This window comes from Porites lutea, chromosome 3, assembly GCF_958299795.1.
Source record: "Porites lutea chromosome 3, jaPorLute2.1, whole genome shotgun sequence".
In the NCBI taxonomy this organism is placed as follows: domain Eukaryota; kingdom Metazoa; phylum Cnidaria; class Anthozoa; order Scleractinia; family Poritidae; genus Porites; species Porites lutea.
The window spans coordinates 49,061,366-49,078,768 of NC_133203.1; the positions used below are offsets into that span (position 1 = coordinate 49,061,366).

The 17,403-nt window shown below is 38.5% G+C and overlaps 3 protein-coding genes across 3 annotated transcripts in view; all 3 read left to right on the forward strand.

Moving 5' to 3' along the window:
• Positions 1 to 2,160, forward strand: part of LOC140932438 (4-galactosyl-N-acetylglucosaminide 3-alpha-L-fucosyltransferase FUT6-like) — a 3,546-nt gene extending 1,386 nt beyond the window's left edge. Inside the window, exon 2 of the mRNA XM_073382048.1 lies at positions 1,811 to 2,160. Coding sequence (XP_073238149.1) covers positions 1,811 to 2,160 — 350 coding nt within the window. The remainder of the gene's footprint in view (positions 1 to 1,810) is intronic.
• Positions 2,161 to 6,206: 4,046 nt separating this feature from the next.
• LOC140932439 (4-galactosyl-N-acetylglucosaminide 3-alpha-L-fucosyltransferase FUT6-like) lies at positions 6,207 to 9,616 on the forward strand. The gene is made up of 2 exons (XM_073382049.1): positions 6,207 to 6,987; positions 9,267 to 9,616. The coding sequence occupies exons 1-2, from the start codon at positions 6,207 to 6,209 to the stop codon at positions 9,614 to 9,616; spliced, it is 1,131 nt and encodes a 376-aa protein (XP_073238150.1).
• Positions 9,617 to 14,097: 4,481 nt separating this feature from the next.
• LOC140929859 (4-galactosyl-N-acetylglucosaminide 3-alpha-L-fucosyltransferase FUT6-like) lies at positions 14,098 to 17,188 on the forward strand. The gene is made up of 2 exons (XM_073379558.1): positions 14,098 to 14,873; positions 16,766 to 17,188. The coding sequence occupies exons 1-2, from the start codon at positions 14,153 to 14,155 to the stop codon at positions 17,113 to 17,115; spliced, it is 1,071 nt and encodes a 356-aa protein (XP_073235659.1). The 5' UTR covers positions 14,098 to 14,152; the 3' UTR covers positions 17,116 to 17,188.
• The last annotated feature ends 215 nt before the right edge of the window (positions 17,189 to 17,403 follow it).

Consider the following 17,403-nt stretch of genomic DNA (forward strand, 5'->3'; position numbering starts at 1 on the left):
CACTAGTTGAAGTATGTGAATGGGTGGAAAAAAATCTGTCATTTCAGTTGTAAAAAGGCTCAAAAGGGCTGACAGATCAGATACATTTTATCTGTGTGAAAAAGTCGAGAGAACGTTCTGTTTTTGTAGTTTATTCAAATTTTAAAGACAGTGAATTTACATATGCAATTAAAATGGATGGAAAGTCCTTAACTACTATTATCGATAGAAGGTATTGCTGGTTTTCAGTGTCACGCCATTAAAAATAGATCAAAATAAAAATCAAAACCATTCGATAGATAAAGTCCAGAATCTGGGAAATGAAAGGAGGTAAATATACAAAGACCCTCGCCAAGATTTGGGTCGAAGGAACAATTCGTATACGAGATATCTGAGGAAATGTTTTACCCAAATTTATGGAGCTTTGTGTCGAGAGCGCCATGCTAGAGATCATCCGGATGAGCTCCAACATGGCGGACGGAAACCAACAGAAACATCTGTTACCGAGTTTTGCTATAAAAAGAGTGAATTTACTCCTAGAAGAACTCATAAACATTAAAGTAATACTTTTTCTAATACTTGAACTGTTTTGATAGCAAAATTCTTCGAACAAAGTCACTTTTTTAACCTAAATATCAGCTCTCTCGGCCGTCATGTAAATGGTGCGTCACGCAAACGCTTAGAAATTCAAGCGTACTCTATTACAAAACCAAGAACCCTTTTGAAGCCAAAATTTGTTCGAAAATCAGTTTTCAGCCGCTCTAATACACCATGAAAGTAAAATCTCAGTAGGGTCGATAGTTTTGTAGTTTGACTTTTAGTGACGTCATCTGAAAACCAACTATACGAAAGGGGTACCCTTCCTCTCAAAAATTCCCCCATAAAAGGGACAAGGGCTGGATCTATCTATCCTCCAAGTAACAAACAAAAATCTGTCAGCAAAACCTACAGACCTAAACATGATATTTTCTGCTATTTTTAAATGGCATATAGTTTTCCTTTTTGATATCTTATAATATACTTCGAATGCGCTCATAGACATGGTGGAAATTCTATTTTCGCGGGGAAAAAGTGCCCTAAAATGTGTCTAAAAATAAACTGGTCCGTAAAAACGCCGTGACATAGGCCTAGTATGGGAGTTACTCGCTCCAGGTTATGGGCTCCTGATTTGTGGCATTTTAAAATACTTACTAGCCTAAAAGTTTTTCTAATTTCCTGTTTTCCTGATTCTGTAAGTCTTCTCTTCTCTAACTGGCAATATTATGACTGAAATGAACTTCTGCCTACGTGCCATGATACAGACCCTCTAACTGGGACAGATTTCTGGGACGGTTATTAGAGGGTGACCGCTTAATACAGGTGCACAGCATTGGTAAATAGCATTTCAGCCATGGTCGTCTACCATTTAAAGAGGGTCTGAATGGGGGTACATCGATAACACTAAACACTTCATTTTTTGGCTTTCTAACATAAAACAGATAAATTTTGGGCATTTTAACACTAACAGTAAAACATTCTTTCAAACAGTAAATTTTTTCCAGAAAGAAGAAAAAACGTCTCCAAAAAGGCCAATATCATTTTGTTTAGTTTTTCAAGGAGTTTTCGGCCATTTTAGGACAATTTATTTCAGATTTCCGAAGATTTCCGAAGACTGCCGACGTTTTCGAAGACTAACGAAGAGGTCCGACCATTGCCCAAGATATCCGAAGAACCCTCCAAACACAGTTCTTTCTTCAGAAACAGCAAACATTAAAACCCCATTCAGACCCTCTTTAAATATTGCACAGTTTGGTACTTTTCAGATCATGATTAGATCTTTTTTTTATTCCAGGTGATATGAATGTCATCCCAGTTGTGATGGGAGGTGCTGATTACTCCAAGCTGGCTATTCCGGGGTCTTATATCAATGTTATGGACTTCAAAACTGTTAAACAACTGGCAGAGTACCTTCAGTATCTGGACAAAAATAACACTGCTTATAATGAATACTTTAAATGGAGACTAAAATATAAAGTGTTTCGCAGCAACATTGACTTATCAATGTGTCAAATATGTAAATGGTATGTTTCAAAATCTCCGCTTGAACCGAAAGTTTATGGTGACCTTAGAACGCACTGGCTGAAGAAGGGACGATGTAATGAGAAAAGCCATCTCATCCGAAATATGTGGAAAGACGAATGATTCCTCAGAGATGGTCATATGATATTACTACACGTTTACAGTTCTTTCAAATGCAAAGAAATGTAACAATCATGACATGCTTAGGTCAGCTGGAGAACTGGTACTTTTAATTTAGATAAGACACTTTGTTGGTTATGTGACTTATTCTGCTTCACGGCCGCTTTTTGTGTCGTCAAACAATGCTCCTCCCCACAGACGGGTCACGCTCAACAGCCGTTTTGGGAGGGAGGAGCGTTGCGTGATGACTCAAAGAACGGCTGTGAAGTAGACCCGTGCCACTTACTCTTCGCTTTTTTAATAGCACGGGCGTAACGAGTCAGGGGATAAGAGGCGACTGAATTCGCACGGGAGTCTGCATCATGCCGAAAAGATAAAAGGCTACAGATGCCCTGTGGCTCTGACCATGCGCATTGGCTCGGAAGTCGGAAGTCGGAAGTCGGAAGTCGGAAGTGAGAAGTGGGAAGTGGGAAGTGGGAAGTGGGAGGTCCGAAGGTCTAGCCATTGAGCTTTGAGTCTGAACGGTCAGAAATCAGAAATCCGGAGTTCGCACTTTGTCAAGTCTGAAGTCTGAAGTTTGAAGTATGAAGTCTTAAGTATGAAGTTTGAAGTATGAAGTCTTAAGTATGAAGTTTGAAGTCAGAAGTCGGAAGACTCTCCTCGGCTTTCGTACATACATGATAAATACATACACCCACACATACAAACATACACACACATTGTACATACATCTAGCCGGATTTTTTAAAACGTTATCGCCAAATGGACCTTTTGCGTCCAACAGTTTTTTTCGGCCAAAAATTACTCTCCAAAGTAGCCATCCTGAAAAAAAACAAGAATGCAACCATTGCTTTTTTCTCTTCTCCACCTTTCCTCTTCCTCACTCTTTGCTTTTCTGCTTTCCTTTTCCTTCGTTATTGTGATTTTGGAGCTTTTCGGGCTTACGAAGCCTTACTTTTGACGCCTTTTCACTCAAATGACTGCAAATTTCGTTAGTTTGGTTTTCAAAAAGTCGGTTAGACATTGATCTGATTCATATTTATTAATTCTTAATCCTTAATCCTTAAGTGAAAAACACTATACCTACAGGCCCCTGTATCTACTAAATAATAAATAAATAAACAAATAATGCCTTTATTTAACGAGGGTAATACTAAATAGCCCAAGGCTAATAAACTTGTGGCCCTCATACTCTTGTATGTGTGTGTTTTTCTGAGTAGTGTAGGGAAAATTGGTCAAATTCCCCACTCCCCTGGCACAATTTTAAGTCTGACCAACACAACACAACACAACACTTTAAAGTGATGGTCACAGGTCACTGTGTTCGACAAGTTTTACTTTCAATGCAAGTAAATCTTGGTGACAAATCTTGTGGCGTGTTAACCAGCCTTTTTAATTGGCCATTTCGGAGTTGCGGGAGGAACTGGGGCGATTTTCAATTTTTCTGTTAAACTGTAAAATTCGTCATGCATCTTCTACTTGGAAGGAACTTCTTCGAAAATCACTATGTTTGCCCCTTTTCAGGAATATCACAGAAATTGTGAAAAAAAAATTAAGAGTTTATATGGTTTGGGGGGACGCTGTAACAAAATTACAGACGTTTGTATGGATTTTTAACCATATTTCAAGAGTTATAACTTGATCCCTGTTCAACCTTAGAGCACCAAGCTTGACCAAATAACCAATCTCAACATGACCTTTTATTTGGTGGTGTCAGTTTATCGATTAGTTTAAATTTGAAACTCGCCCCAATTCCCTACACAACTCCGAAATGGCCAATTTAAAAGGCTGGTTTACATGCCATCAGATTTGTCACCAAGATTTAAGCCCAGTTCAGACGTCGTGCTTCTGCCGTGCCGAACTTACTTGTAATTTGGTTCGACTGTAGCACGGCAGGAAAACAACTTTGATTCAGACGTCGTGCCAGAGTCGAACCAAATTCAGGATTTACTGATGCCTCGTAACAATTCTTCTCCCAACTCCCCGTGGGAAGGCAATCTTGCCTAAATACATTAATATAATTTATGAATTTTGTTTAGCGCGGTAGAAGCACGACGTTTGAATCGCTGCCGTGCCAGAGCCGTGTAGCACAGCAATGTTGTGAAACTTAATTGCTTGCCGAACTTAATTCAAAAGTTTGATTCAGACGCAGTGCTTCTGCCGTGCTTTTGTCGAACTTAATTCCTGAATTTAGTTCGGCACGGCAGAAGCACGACGTCTGAACTGGGCCTTACAGGTCGAACACAAAAAATCCGGCCTGATTTCTTATTTTGGACTCCCTTTTAGACAGAGGAATGCAACGTGTAAATTTTTGGTTGCCACTGAGGACTATAGTGTATTGCATAAAATTATATTTTAGGGCTGTCCAATTGTCCATAGTCTCTCCAACGCAGTGGTTGGAGAGACTATGAATCAACCTTATAAAATAAAGGAGGTGTAGGTGGGCGACTGGGTTACTTTGTTTGGGAAGAATTTGTTTTCCAGGCCTAATCTACTGTAATGGAAGATGATTGAAGTCTGTACACAGACGTTGTTTTTTTTTTTTCTTTTCGTCCTTTTGGAAAACATCGGTGAGCGAGCGCGGAGCGCGAGAAAGAAAAATATTTTCTTCTTCCCCCACCCCAACCCCTTTGCGCCGGCGGTCAATAAATCCCCTGCGGTTTATTTTTTATCACACGTGCTCGACAGACTTTGAAGAGCAAATAGAGGGTTTGTGAACAGGCTAAGACGATTGTTATTTTAGGGTGTACTTGTAAGACTATTAATTTGATGTAAAACTGATTTGTTTGACTCTTGGACTGTCAAATTATTTTTCTCTAAAAGCAGCTAGCCTTTCCCTTAAAAGTCACATGAAGTGTGCCCTAAAGTTAATTGATTTGTGGATTACAAGTTTATTGTTTGATTTAAATTATAAATTTTTTAACGGGAGCTTCGCTTTTAGCCCTGGCTAAATCCATATATTAGGAAATTAACGCTGTATGAAATTAAGGTATTGGAAATTAACGCGACTTAAATCAACGCGAATTTTTAAATGGAAAACGACTTTCGAAAAAAGAAAATTTCATAATAAAGGAAATTAACGCGATTAAGACACCGTTGGTGGTGACAACTGGAACAAATTTATTTCAACACTGGCTGCAAAAATATTCAAAACTGAACTGACATCACTTCTGACAGCGACAACGCCCGGGCGACAACGATGAAGATGAACTTGAAATATTGTAAACCTTCGCCTAAGCTTTTGTGAAAGATGAAAAATATAGGGTAAATGTAAAGAAAGAAAGCTTGTAGTTAATGTTTTTTAGGTGTCAAGAATGTCTGGACAGGTTTCAAAATTGGGGTTAAAATACTGGAAATTAAAAGCGCGGAAATTAACGCTGCACTTAATTAACGTCGCGGAAATTAACGCTCAACAAAATTAACGCGACTTAAATAACGATTCGCGTTAATTTCATGGAGTGTTAGTTTCCTATAATATAAACCTCTGAAACTCACGAGTGACGTAAAACAATGAAAACAAAGAAGCCACTTTTCAAGCTTTTGTTTAAAAGAGGCGGGTAAAGGGGTTATTGCGTGATACGTGATTAAATGTTTTTAATTTTCGTGAAAGGGAAAATACGAAATTAAAACCCGTGAACTGTGACTGGTTTGCTTGTCGTGATACGTGAATTTTAAAATCTTTTACCCGATATTCGTGATTTTCAACTAATTTTTTCGTGAAATAGTCTCAACTGAAGACAAATTCTACAGGGACCTTCACATGAACTTTTCTGAAAGGTCTTAAAAAACTCGATGGCTGGTTATTTAAACGAAGTTTAGCCAGAGGTTGACAAACCGTGTTCTAAACCATTTTCAATTTTTTCAAAGCTTTTATCTTAACACCGGTTATAGTGAACGTTTCATGGCAGCAACAGGGTAGACTAGGGTCGTATAAAATGGGGACAAGATGGTTAGAATATTCTTTCTTTTTCTCCTCTGGACTCATTATTTTCCTTCTCGTCGTGCTAACTTTTGACGACATCCAGCTAGGTAAGTTTTCAAGGCGGACAATGAAATCGTCGTTGCAAGTAAACAACACACATTCGCTAGAAAACAACTTGGACGCGATGATAAACATGAACTCAACAACTAACAACTCACAACTCATGCAACGGGAAAGGACAAAGACGCTTTTACTCATCTACACTGTTTTTTTCGGGACAGCAAAGTGGATAAGAGATCGTGATAAATGTGGATTTGAAAACAAGTTTTTATTTGCCGCAAATAAATGTCTCTCAGGTGATTTCGAATTGACCTACGACAAACAGCGATTTGAGGAAAGCGACTTAGTCGTGTTTCACGCTAGAAACATGCCAAGTGTAGATCATCTAAGAACGCTGCTGAAAAACAGGTCCACTTCACAGCGCTGGGTATATGCTTTGTGGGAAAGTCCATTTGCAACACCAAATCCTGGTCCATTAAACGGGCTGTTTAACTCAACGTGGACCTACAGAAGCGATTCAGACTTCTGGTCGCCATATGGAAGTTACGAGGAATTGAGTGAAGAAGAAAAAATGAATAAAATAAAAAACATACCGGACTATTCCCAAGGAAAAACTGAACTTGTGGCTTGGATGGTTAGTAACTGTGGCGCTCAACCTCGAATGGCTTTTGCCGAAACGCTGAAAAAATACATCAAGTTTGACGTGTTTGGAAGGTGTTCCGGAAAATTTGGGCAACCGAAAGGATGTGGAAATCTAACTGCTTGCCTTAAAACGTTTAAGTTTTATCTGGCATTCGAAAACGCTTTATGTGAGGATTACATCACTGAAAAATATTGGGGAAGGCTTGGTAAGACCCTGGTTTTTTTAACACTTACAAAATAGTTTCCGAAAAAACAGTTGGAAAGTAAATAGAATACCATTTTTTGGGTCGTTCCAACAGTGAATTTCCGCATACATGCCAACTCTCCCGAAAACGGCACCGATCTCCCGCTGTCCCGTACGGGTCACCCAGTCTCTCGGATAAAATTGACTTTTAAACTTTTCTGTGCTTTAGTTTGAAATTTAGCTCATTTTTATAGTCAAAACTGGAATTTGTTTTATTCATAGTACGCCGGTTTCTGGGGCACCTTTGCATCAAAAACGAGAAGTCCAAAGACTACTGCAAAGCTGATTCAGAACGTATGTTGTTTTTTCATAACAATATTTCGGCTGGCCATACTGAGCCTTCTTCAGGTTTACAGATGTTACCACAGGGCAACCACACAATCTGTGCGTGTAGCCGATTGTTCTTTTATAGTAAATATACTGAATTTATGGCTTGCCTTACCTATAGCGATATATTGCTAGGTATGTATGTAAATCAATGATAAATAAACGCTGAATTACCTTACCTGCGATAAACTGTCGTCCTTTTGCCTCAAAAGCGATCTTTTGAGCGATTTTGAACGATTATGAGTTCGCCGTTTACTGCACAGATTATGTGGGCCCTCTTACTGAACTTATGTAGGAATCACAATATTATATAGATGGAGAATGTCGCAATAAAAATTGTTTAAAAGGCAGAGGCGGAAATAACGTACAACACAAAAACTAGAAAGGAAAATCAGGCTATATTTGTACGGACCGAATGTTCCGGGGGGGTACCCCATATAATCGCCTATATGTGTTGGCTCCGCCCAAATGGGGTACCTTATCAGGTTTCAGATAAGGAAGGTAGGGATTTCACTAGTTGAAGTATGTGAATGGGTGGAAAAAAATCTGTCATTTCAGTTGTAAAAAGGCTCAAAAGGGCTGACAGATCAGATACATTTTATCTCTGTAAAAAAGTCGACAGAACGTTCTGTTTTTTTAGTTTATTCCCATTTTAAGGACAATAAATTTACATCTGCAATTAAAATGGATGGAAAGTTTTAAACTACTAGGTATGTGAAAGAGACACCATTTGTCAGTAGAGGGTATACGAAAGGGGTACCTTTCCTCTCAAAATTCCTCTATAAAATGGACTGGAAGGGCTGGACCTAAGGGCGGAGCCTCCAAGTAACAAACAAAAACCTGTCAGCAAAACCTACAGACCTAAACATGATATTTTTTGCCTTTTAATAGCGTTTAGTTGTCCTTTTTGGTATCTTATAATATACTTCGAATGCGCTCATAGACATGGTGGAGATTCTATTTTCGCGGGGAAAAAGTGCCCTAAAATGTGTCTAAAAATAAACTGATCCGTGAAAGCGCCGTGACATAGGCCTAGTATGGGAGTTGTTCGCTCAAGGTTATGGGCTCCTAAATTGTGGCATTTTAAAATACTCGCTAGCCTAAAAGTTTTTCTAATTTCCTGTTTTCCTGATTCTGTAAGTGTTTTCTTCTCTAACTGGCAATATTATGACTGAAATGAACTACTGCTTGCGGGCCATGATACAGACCCTCTAACTGGGACAGATTTCTGGGACGGTCATCAGAAGGTGACCGCTTAATACAGGTGCACAGCATTGGTAAATAGCATTTCAGCCATGGGCGTCTACCATTTAAGGAGGGTCTGAATGGGGGTACATCGATAACACTAAACACTTCATTTTTTGGTTTTGTAACATGAAACAGTTAAATTTTAGGCATTTTAACACTAATTTTCACGTAGTACGATCAGAATTTAATATGTCTACATTACTATTTTTGCTGATCAGGTCTTTATAGATCCTACGTTCTTCGGCATATTCGTTTGCGGTCCTTTGCAGTCCTTTGTGGTTAATGTTTGTATTTTAACACTAACAGTAAAAATTCTTTGAAACAGTAAATTTTCTCCAGGAAGAAGAAAAAACCTCTCCAAAAAGGCCAATATCATTTTGTTTAGTATATCAATGAGTTTTCGGCCATTTTACGACAATTTATTTTAGATTTCCGAAGGCTACCAAAGATTCCCAAAGACAGGTCCGACCATTGCCGAAGAAAATCTAAAGAATCCTCCAAACACGTAACAGTACTTTCTTCGGAAACAGCAAACATTAAAAACTTGGCCAATATAACAGATTATGGGCAAATAACATTTAACACTAAACCAAATTCAGACCCTCTTTAAATATTGCACAGTTTGGTAGTTTTCAGATCATGATTAGATCTTTTTTTTTATTCCAGGTGATATGAATGTCATCCCAGTTGTGATGGGAGGTGCTAATTACTCCAAGCTGGCTATTCCGGGGTCTTATATCAATGTTATGGACTTCAAAACTGTTAAGCAACTGGCAGAGTACCTTCAGTATCTGGACAAAAATAACACTGCTTATAATGAATACTTTAAATGGAGACTAAAATACAAGGTGTTTCGCAGCAACCTTGATTTATCAATGTGTCAAATATGTAAATGGTATGTTTCAAAATCTCCGCTTGAACCGAAAGTTTATGGTGACCTTAGAACGCACTGGCTGAAGAAGGGACGATGTAATGAGAAAAGCCATCTTATCCGAAATATGTGGAAAGACGAATGATTCCTAAGGAATGATCATATGATATTACTATCCATTTACAGTTCTTTCAAATGCAAAGAAATGTAACAATCATGACATGCTTCAAGAGAGGATAAAGGGGACAGAGAAGGCATCCTCCATACACACCCTATTCCATAGGTAATTCGTCTCGAGTTCTTTTTAAGACCACAGATCCCAAGGGGGATTACACAACACCCAATCACATAGCGCAAATGTGTTCCGCGTGGATGACCCACGCTCAGAGCCACGCGTCCTTCACGAATTGACGCAGAACAATATGGCGGAAGACGCGGAGAGAGATATTGCTATTCGTTTTGTCGACGAAAACGACTACAGAGAGATTTCTGCTAAAGCTGTGTCAGCGAAACGGAAATTACAAAAGAATCGCCCTTCCTCTCTTGTATAGAGCTAACAATACAGCAGAGAAATCCTTAACACAATGAATATTCTCTCAGGATCATTTATAATTTACAGTTTGTAGAGAGCAATTTCTGGTTTGATATTTATTCTTTTATTCGTCTTTTATTATTCAACAAAAATAACACTTGGCGTCCTACTTGCTTTATTGTACAAACGACCGGTTTCAATAGACCATTAAAGCACTGAGGTTACGACAACTTCGACTTAAACTGATTTCACAGGTTGTCAAAGAGTCCGGCGATTCCCTTTTCCCAGGTGAGCGCCGACTCATTTCGCTTCAATATTCAGGAATGCTCTCGATCTCTTTACGCTTTCATAACACTAAATAGTTCAAGTGTAATAAACTTGTGGCCCTCATACTCTTGTATGTGTGTGTTTTTCTGAGTAGTGTAGGGAAAATTGGTCAAATTCTCCACTCTCCTGACATTAAAGTGATGGTCACCGATCCCCGGGCTTTCCCCGGGGGGATATTGAAGTTTTGAACTGATCGGTGCATGAGTCTGGCGCAGAATGGCTCCCTTTTCCTTGCACCGTCCACTGACTATCTGAACATACGCCTGAAACAGGATAATTAACGATATTCCTGATAGTTTATTCTCTCCTTTGAACCTAGTTCTTCTCCTTGTTCGTCTATTGTTATTATTGATCATTAGTGATCCAATTTATATTTTGTAAGTAGTTTTAAATGTTCCTTTTTTTTTTGTATTTTATATTGGTTCTACTTAAACGTACATTTGGCAGGTGCTCTGAAGCAATAATAACTGGATACAAAACAATGGTTCGTCCTATCATCGAATACGCATGTCCCGTTTGGAATCCACATCAAGCCTACCTGTCAGACAAACTTGAAAGAATCCAAAGAAATGTCTCACGCTGGATCCTTGGTGGACCTATTGATTATACCGAACGTCTGCAATACCTTGGTTGGATGGGAATATCTATCGATAATTCAATTATTTAAGTTTATTAATGTTTCTCGAGAGATAAGCTTGACAATTATTTATCTTTCTCTCGTGCTAGCACTAGATCAAGAAATAGTAGGAAGATTTGGAAACCTTTTTCAAGAACTAATATTTTAAAATTCTCTTTCTGCCATAGATATATAGATAAATGGAACTCGTTACCAGATTCTCTAATATGTGCCGATTCATTGTCAAAATTTAAAAAGGGCTTAAGAGAACACTTTTTAAACTAGTAAGTAATGAACATAAAATTGTTGCGATTGCATATTTAATTTGATAAGTAGATAATTTTTAATAACTCCATTATTAATAGATATATTTTAGTGATATCTTTTACATTTCTTCTTTCATTATAATAGTTTTTATCTCTGACTTATATTTCCTTAATAGCTTTGTAGATATTTTTAGGGGGTCATCTTACATGAGGATTCAGTTCCTCCCTGATGGCAGCCTTTTTGTATTTATTATTACAAATAAAGTTGTCATAAAAAATAAATAAATAAAATAAATAAAAATACTGTACATAGCGGAAATCTGTTTTATCTTTTTACTTAGGGAAACGTCATAGGGTCAACCTCCAGTTTTTCCTTTTCAAGATGTTTTATAATTTTTGTTTCCTCATCTTGAATAAATACGTTATGTTATGTTATGTTATGTTATGTTAGCTATCGTTTAAAATGGCGAGAACTGTTAGCCCTGTGTTAAGCACAGGCCATACACTTAATTTCAAAATGGGGGCAATACAGTATGAACCCGCGAGACAGAGAACCTGGTTCAAGAATCTGGCAGGCGGAAATTTGTTAGTTACGTTGGGCACCCTAAATACAAGAGCCTGGTTAGCCTAAAACTTGAAACAGGTTCCTATTTGCTAAAATCTATATAAAAAAACTTCTGTACACTTAGGCAAAAGATAAGTCAATGCAAGATTCTCTTTGGAGACATAAATGCCTTATCACATCAGCTCCAATGTGTGCAGATTTTATGTAAGGAATAAAAGCTAAAAACTACTTGGTACTAGGCCCTGCATACCATAATGCGCCGTTTTCAAAAGTATACGTGTTCGTTGTCATCAGAAACGCATCGATCGATTCGCGTCCACACTACTGTTTTGATGCGTTGGGGCGGGGGGGGGGGGGGGGACTGTCCACACCGTAAAACGTTCGAAGACGATAGAATTGCACGTTGTGACGTATCGAGACGTAACTTGAACTCTTGGTGCATACTACAAAAACACGCGTTTGTGATATTTCAAGCGATATTTCCAGTCATCGTTTCATTTTGATGCGCTTTCAACCGTCTTCGATCGTCCACATTAATACTCTTAATACGATGTATATGTGTTTCCGTTATGATCCACTTTCAAGAGCTAAATACACTAAACACTCTTAGCTACAATGTCAATGTTCGTATTTTAATAATAAGAATCTTTTTAAAAACCTTATTAGCCTCGATTCGTGCCATTAATTACCATTTATGTAAGAACCTGTTCAGGCTAACTTGGGAAACGCAGCTTCTCTGTGGACTGCGATTTTTTACTCTATTCCTTTTTTTTTATATCATGCCATTTAGCCCTTTTTGCACCTGCAGAATTGAAAACAATTTATATCTTGAAACGAGTTGTCGAGGGTGAAAATTATCATTATGACTATGGAATAACAAACCTTGCCGCCATTTGGAGGGGTGGCGAATGGTAAAATCCGAGACTCGCCGAGACGCCGAGATCCTAGTTAGAAATCCGAGCCCGAGACTCTTTGGTGAAAAGTTTCGAGACTCAAAGAAAGTGAAAACAAACCATGAAAAAACAAGACTTCGAGACTTATCAAAAACGTTTCCGAGATTTCGAGATCCTGCCAAAATGTTCCGAGACCCACGTTTTTCAAGGTACCATTCGCCACCCCTATTTGGATTAAGTTCAAGACTTTCCCTGGGCCAAGGGTTTCTCTTAAGCCCCGGTCCATCTATCCTATGCCCTGTTTTCGGAGTTGTGGAGTCTTTCGTCATTTGACACTTTCACTGATGAGCCAGATTTTAGGCTCTATACTATTGGAAAACGCGCTTCATATGAGCGACAGGGCTTACGATGCGTGAAATTGATCACTCCAGAAAATACCATAACATACCATCATGTTCTTTGTTGGTCACCTCCAAATTTTGCATAAGCATTGTTTTCAGTTTCTCTTGGGGCCATTTTAACTCCCAACAGAAACTGAAGACAATGCTTGTGGAAAATTTGGAGTTGACAAACAAAGAGCATTATAGGATGTTATGGTATTTTCTGGAGTGGTCAATTTCCCAGCTGTTTTGCATATGCAACTGTGCTCATCCTCTCTGTCAAACCCTGTGTAGGCTTAGCTACAAAATTACGGAATTTTTTTGGAATTTTAGACATCGAAAAGAATTTTAGAAAATCTCAGGAACCATTAGGGAAAAAATCGACAAGTTCGAGAATTTTAGAGCAGTTTGAACATTCAGCCGACGTTTTGGCAATAAGTTTCACGGCAAAAACGTTGACAAAACGTTTTTTGTTGTATTCCTACCGACCAAGAGAAGGCTCAGTCCGCTTAAATGCTACAGAAGCAGTCTCTAGAGCACTGTCTACTAAGCCCAACAAATTAGCGGCTTTTCATCAGAGTCGTCTACACTACAACTTATAAGTGGTTATTCGCCAAAAGGGTCCCTCCCTATCCAAATAAGCCGAAATTTTATTAGAATTTTTGGGAATTGTTTTTAGAGTTTTTGGAGAATTTCAGACATTTCTAAAAGAATTTTAGAGCTTTTCGGGAAGTTCCGGAAAGAATTTTAGGCAATATTTTGGGAATTATGTAACTAAGCCTACACTTGTGAAACTCACGAGTGAGGTAAAACAATGAATACAAAGAAGCCACTAAGAAGTCAACACAATGGAGCCAAGGAGAATAATACCTAGGAAACAAAGAAAAACTTCAAGGGTTTTTAGTTTTTTCTTTTGAAGCTATTGTTTAAAATGGCGACAAGATGGTCAAACTATTTTTTCTTTTTCTCCTCTGGACTCATTATTTTCCTTCTTGTCGTGCTAACTTTTGACGACATTTACCTAGGTAAGTTTTCAAGGCGGACAATCAAATCGTCGTTGCAAGTAAACAACACACATTCGCTTGGAAACAACTTGGACGCGATGATAAACGTGAATTCAACAAATAACAACTCACAACTCATGCAACGGGAAAGGACAAAGACGCTTTTACTCATCTACACTGTTTTTTTCGGGACAGCAAAGTGGATAAGAGATCGTGATTGTGGATTTGAAAACAAGTTTTTATTTGCCGCAAATAAATGTCTCTCAGGTGATTTCGAATTGACCTACGACAAACAGCGGTTTGATGAAAGCGACTTAGTCGTGTTTCACGCTAGAAACATGCCAAGTGTAGATCATCTAAGAAGGCTGCTGAAAAACAGGTCCACTTCACAGCGCTGGGTATATGCTTTGTGGGAAAGTCCAAATGCAACACCAAATCCTGGTCCATTAAACGGGCTGTTTAACTCAACGTGGACTTACAGAAGCGATTCAGATTTCTTGTCGCCATACGGAAGTTACGAGGAACTGAGTGAAGAAGAAAAAATGAATGAAATAAAAAACATACCGGACTATTCCCAAGAAAAAACTGAACTTGTGGCTTGGATGGTTAGTAACTGTGGCGCTCAACCTCGAATGGCTTTTGCCGAAACGCTGAAAAAATATATCAAGGTTGACGTGTTTGGAAGGTGCTCCGGAAAATTTGGGCAACAGAGAGGTTGTGGAAATCTAGCTGCTTGCCTTAAAACGTTTAAGTTTTATCTGGCATTCGAAAACGCTTTATGTGAGGATTACATCACTGAAAAATATTGGGGAAGGCTTGGTAAGACCCTGGTTTTTTTAACACTTTTTGTTACAAAATAGTTTCCGAAAGTCCAGTTGGAAAGTAAATAGAACACCATTTTTTGGGTCGTTCCAGCAGAGAATTTCCGCATACATGCCAACTCTCCCGGATACAGCACCGATCTCCCGCTCTCCTGTACGGGTCATCCAATCTCTGGGATAAAATCGACTTTTGAACTTTTCTGTGCTTAAGTTTAAAGTTTAGCTCATTTTTATAGTCAAAACTGGAATTTGTTTTATTTATAGTACGGTTTCTGGGGCACCTTTGCATCAAAACGAGAAGTCCAAAGACTATCCATCCAAAAGGCCCGGAGCTAGCCCTCGAAGAAAATTAAAATCCCACAGTTTTTGAACGGTCAAAATGCGTAGTAAGATTCATACGTGCCAGTGAAAAATCGTCCCACTGATTGCTTCTTTTTCATTGGATGTCGTTAAACAATAATCGCCGACCAAGTCTGCTTTAAATCAGTTACTGTTCAACCATTTGGTTTATGACATCCAATCAAAACCAGGCAATCAGCGGGACGATTTCTCACTGGGATGTGACAGTATTTATGAAAAAGTCGAGAAAACGTTCTGGTTTTGTAGTTTATTCATATTTTAAGGACAGTGAATTTACATCTGCAATTCAAATGGATGGAAAGTTTTAAACTACTAGGTATGTGAAAAGGATACCATTTGTCAATAGCAGGTCTACAAAAGGGGTACCGTTCCTCTCAAAAATTCCTCTATAAAAGGGCTGGACCTAAGGGCGGAGCCTCCTAGTAACAAACACAAACCTGTCAGAAAAACCTATAGACCTAAACATGATATTTTCTGCCTTTTAATAGCGTTTAGTTTTCCTTTTTGATATCTTATAATATCCTTCGAATGCGCTCATAGACATGGTGGAGATTCTATTTTCGCGGGGAAAAAGTGCCCTAAAATGTGTCTAAAAATAAACTGATCCGTGAAAGCGCCGTGACATAGGCCTAGTATGGGAGTTACTTGCTCAAGGTTATGGGCTCCTGAATTGTGGCATTTTAAAATACTCGCTAGCCTAAAAGTTTTTCTAATTTCCTGTTTTCCTGATTCTGTAAGTGTTTTCTTCTCTAATTGGCAATATTATGAGTGAAATGAACTATTGCCTGCGGGCCATGATAAAGGCCCTCTAACTGGGACAGATTTCTGGGACGGTTATTAGAGCGTGACCGCTTAATACAGGTGCACAGCATTGGTAAATAGCATTTCAGCCATGGGCGTCTACAAATTAAAGAGGGTCTGAATGGGGGTACATCGATAACACTAAACACTACATTTTTTGGTTTATAACATGAAACAGTTATATTTAAGGCATTTTAACACTAATTTTCATGTAGTACGATCAGAATTTAATATGTCTACATTACTATTTTTGCGGATGAGGTCTTTATAGATCCTACGTTTTTCGGCATATTCGTTTGCGGTCCTTTGCAGTCCTTTGTGGTTAATGTTTGTATTTTAACACTAACAGTAAAAATTCTTTGAAACAGTAAATGTTCTTCAGGAAGAAGAAAAAACGTCTCCAAAAGGCCAAAATCATTTTGTTCAGTATATCAAGGAGTTTTCGGCCATTTTACGACAATTTATTTCAGATTTCCGAAGGCTACCAAAGATTCCCAAAGACTGCCGAACATTTTCGAAGACCAACAAACAGGTCCGACCGAAGAAAATCTAAAGAATCCTCCAAACACTTAACAGTACTTTCTTCGGAAACAGCAAAAATTAAAAACTTGGCCAATATAACAGATTATGGGCAAATAACATTTAACACTTAACCCAATTCAGACCCTCTATAAATATTGCACAGTTTGGTAGTTTTCAGATCATGATTAGACCTTTTTTTTATTCCAGGTGATGTGAATGTCATCCCAGTTGTGATGGGAGGTGCCAATTACTCCAAGCTGGCTATTCCGGGGTCTTACATCAATGTTATGGACTTCAAAACTGTTAAACAACTGGCAGAGTACCTTCAGTATCTGGACAAAAATAACACTGCTTATAATGAATACTTTAAAAGGAGACTAAAATACAAAGTGTTTCGAAGCAACCTTGATTTATCAATGTGTCAAATATGTAAATGGTATGTTGCAAAATCTCCCCTTGAACCGAAAGTTTATGGTGACCTTAGAGCGCACTGGCTGAAGAAGGGACGATGTAATGAGAAAAGCCATCTTATCCGAAATATGTGGAAAGACGAATGATTCCTAAGGAATGATCATATGATATTACTACACATTTACAGTTCTTTCAAATGCAAAGAAATGTAACAATCATGACATGCTTCAAGAGAGGATAAAGGGGACAGAGAAGGCATCCCCCATACACACCCTATTCCATAGGTAATTCGTATCGAGTTATTTTTAAGACCACAGCTCCCAAGGGGGATTAGACAACATCTAATCACATAGCGCAAATGTGTTCCGCGTGGATGACCCACGCTCAGAGCCACGCGTCCTTCACGAATTGACGCAGAACAATATGGCGGAAGA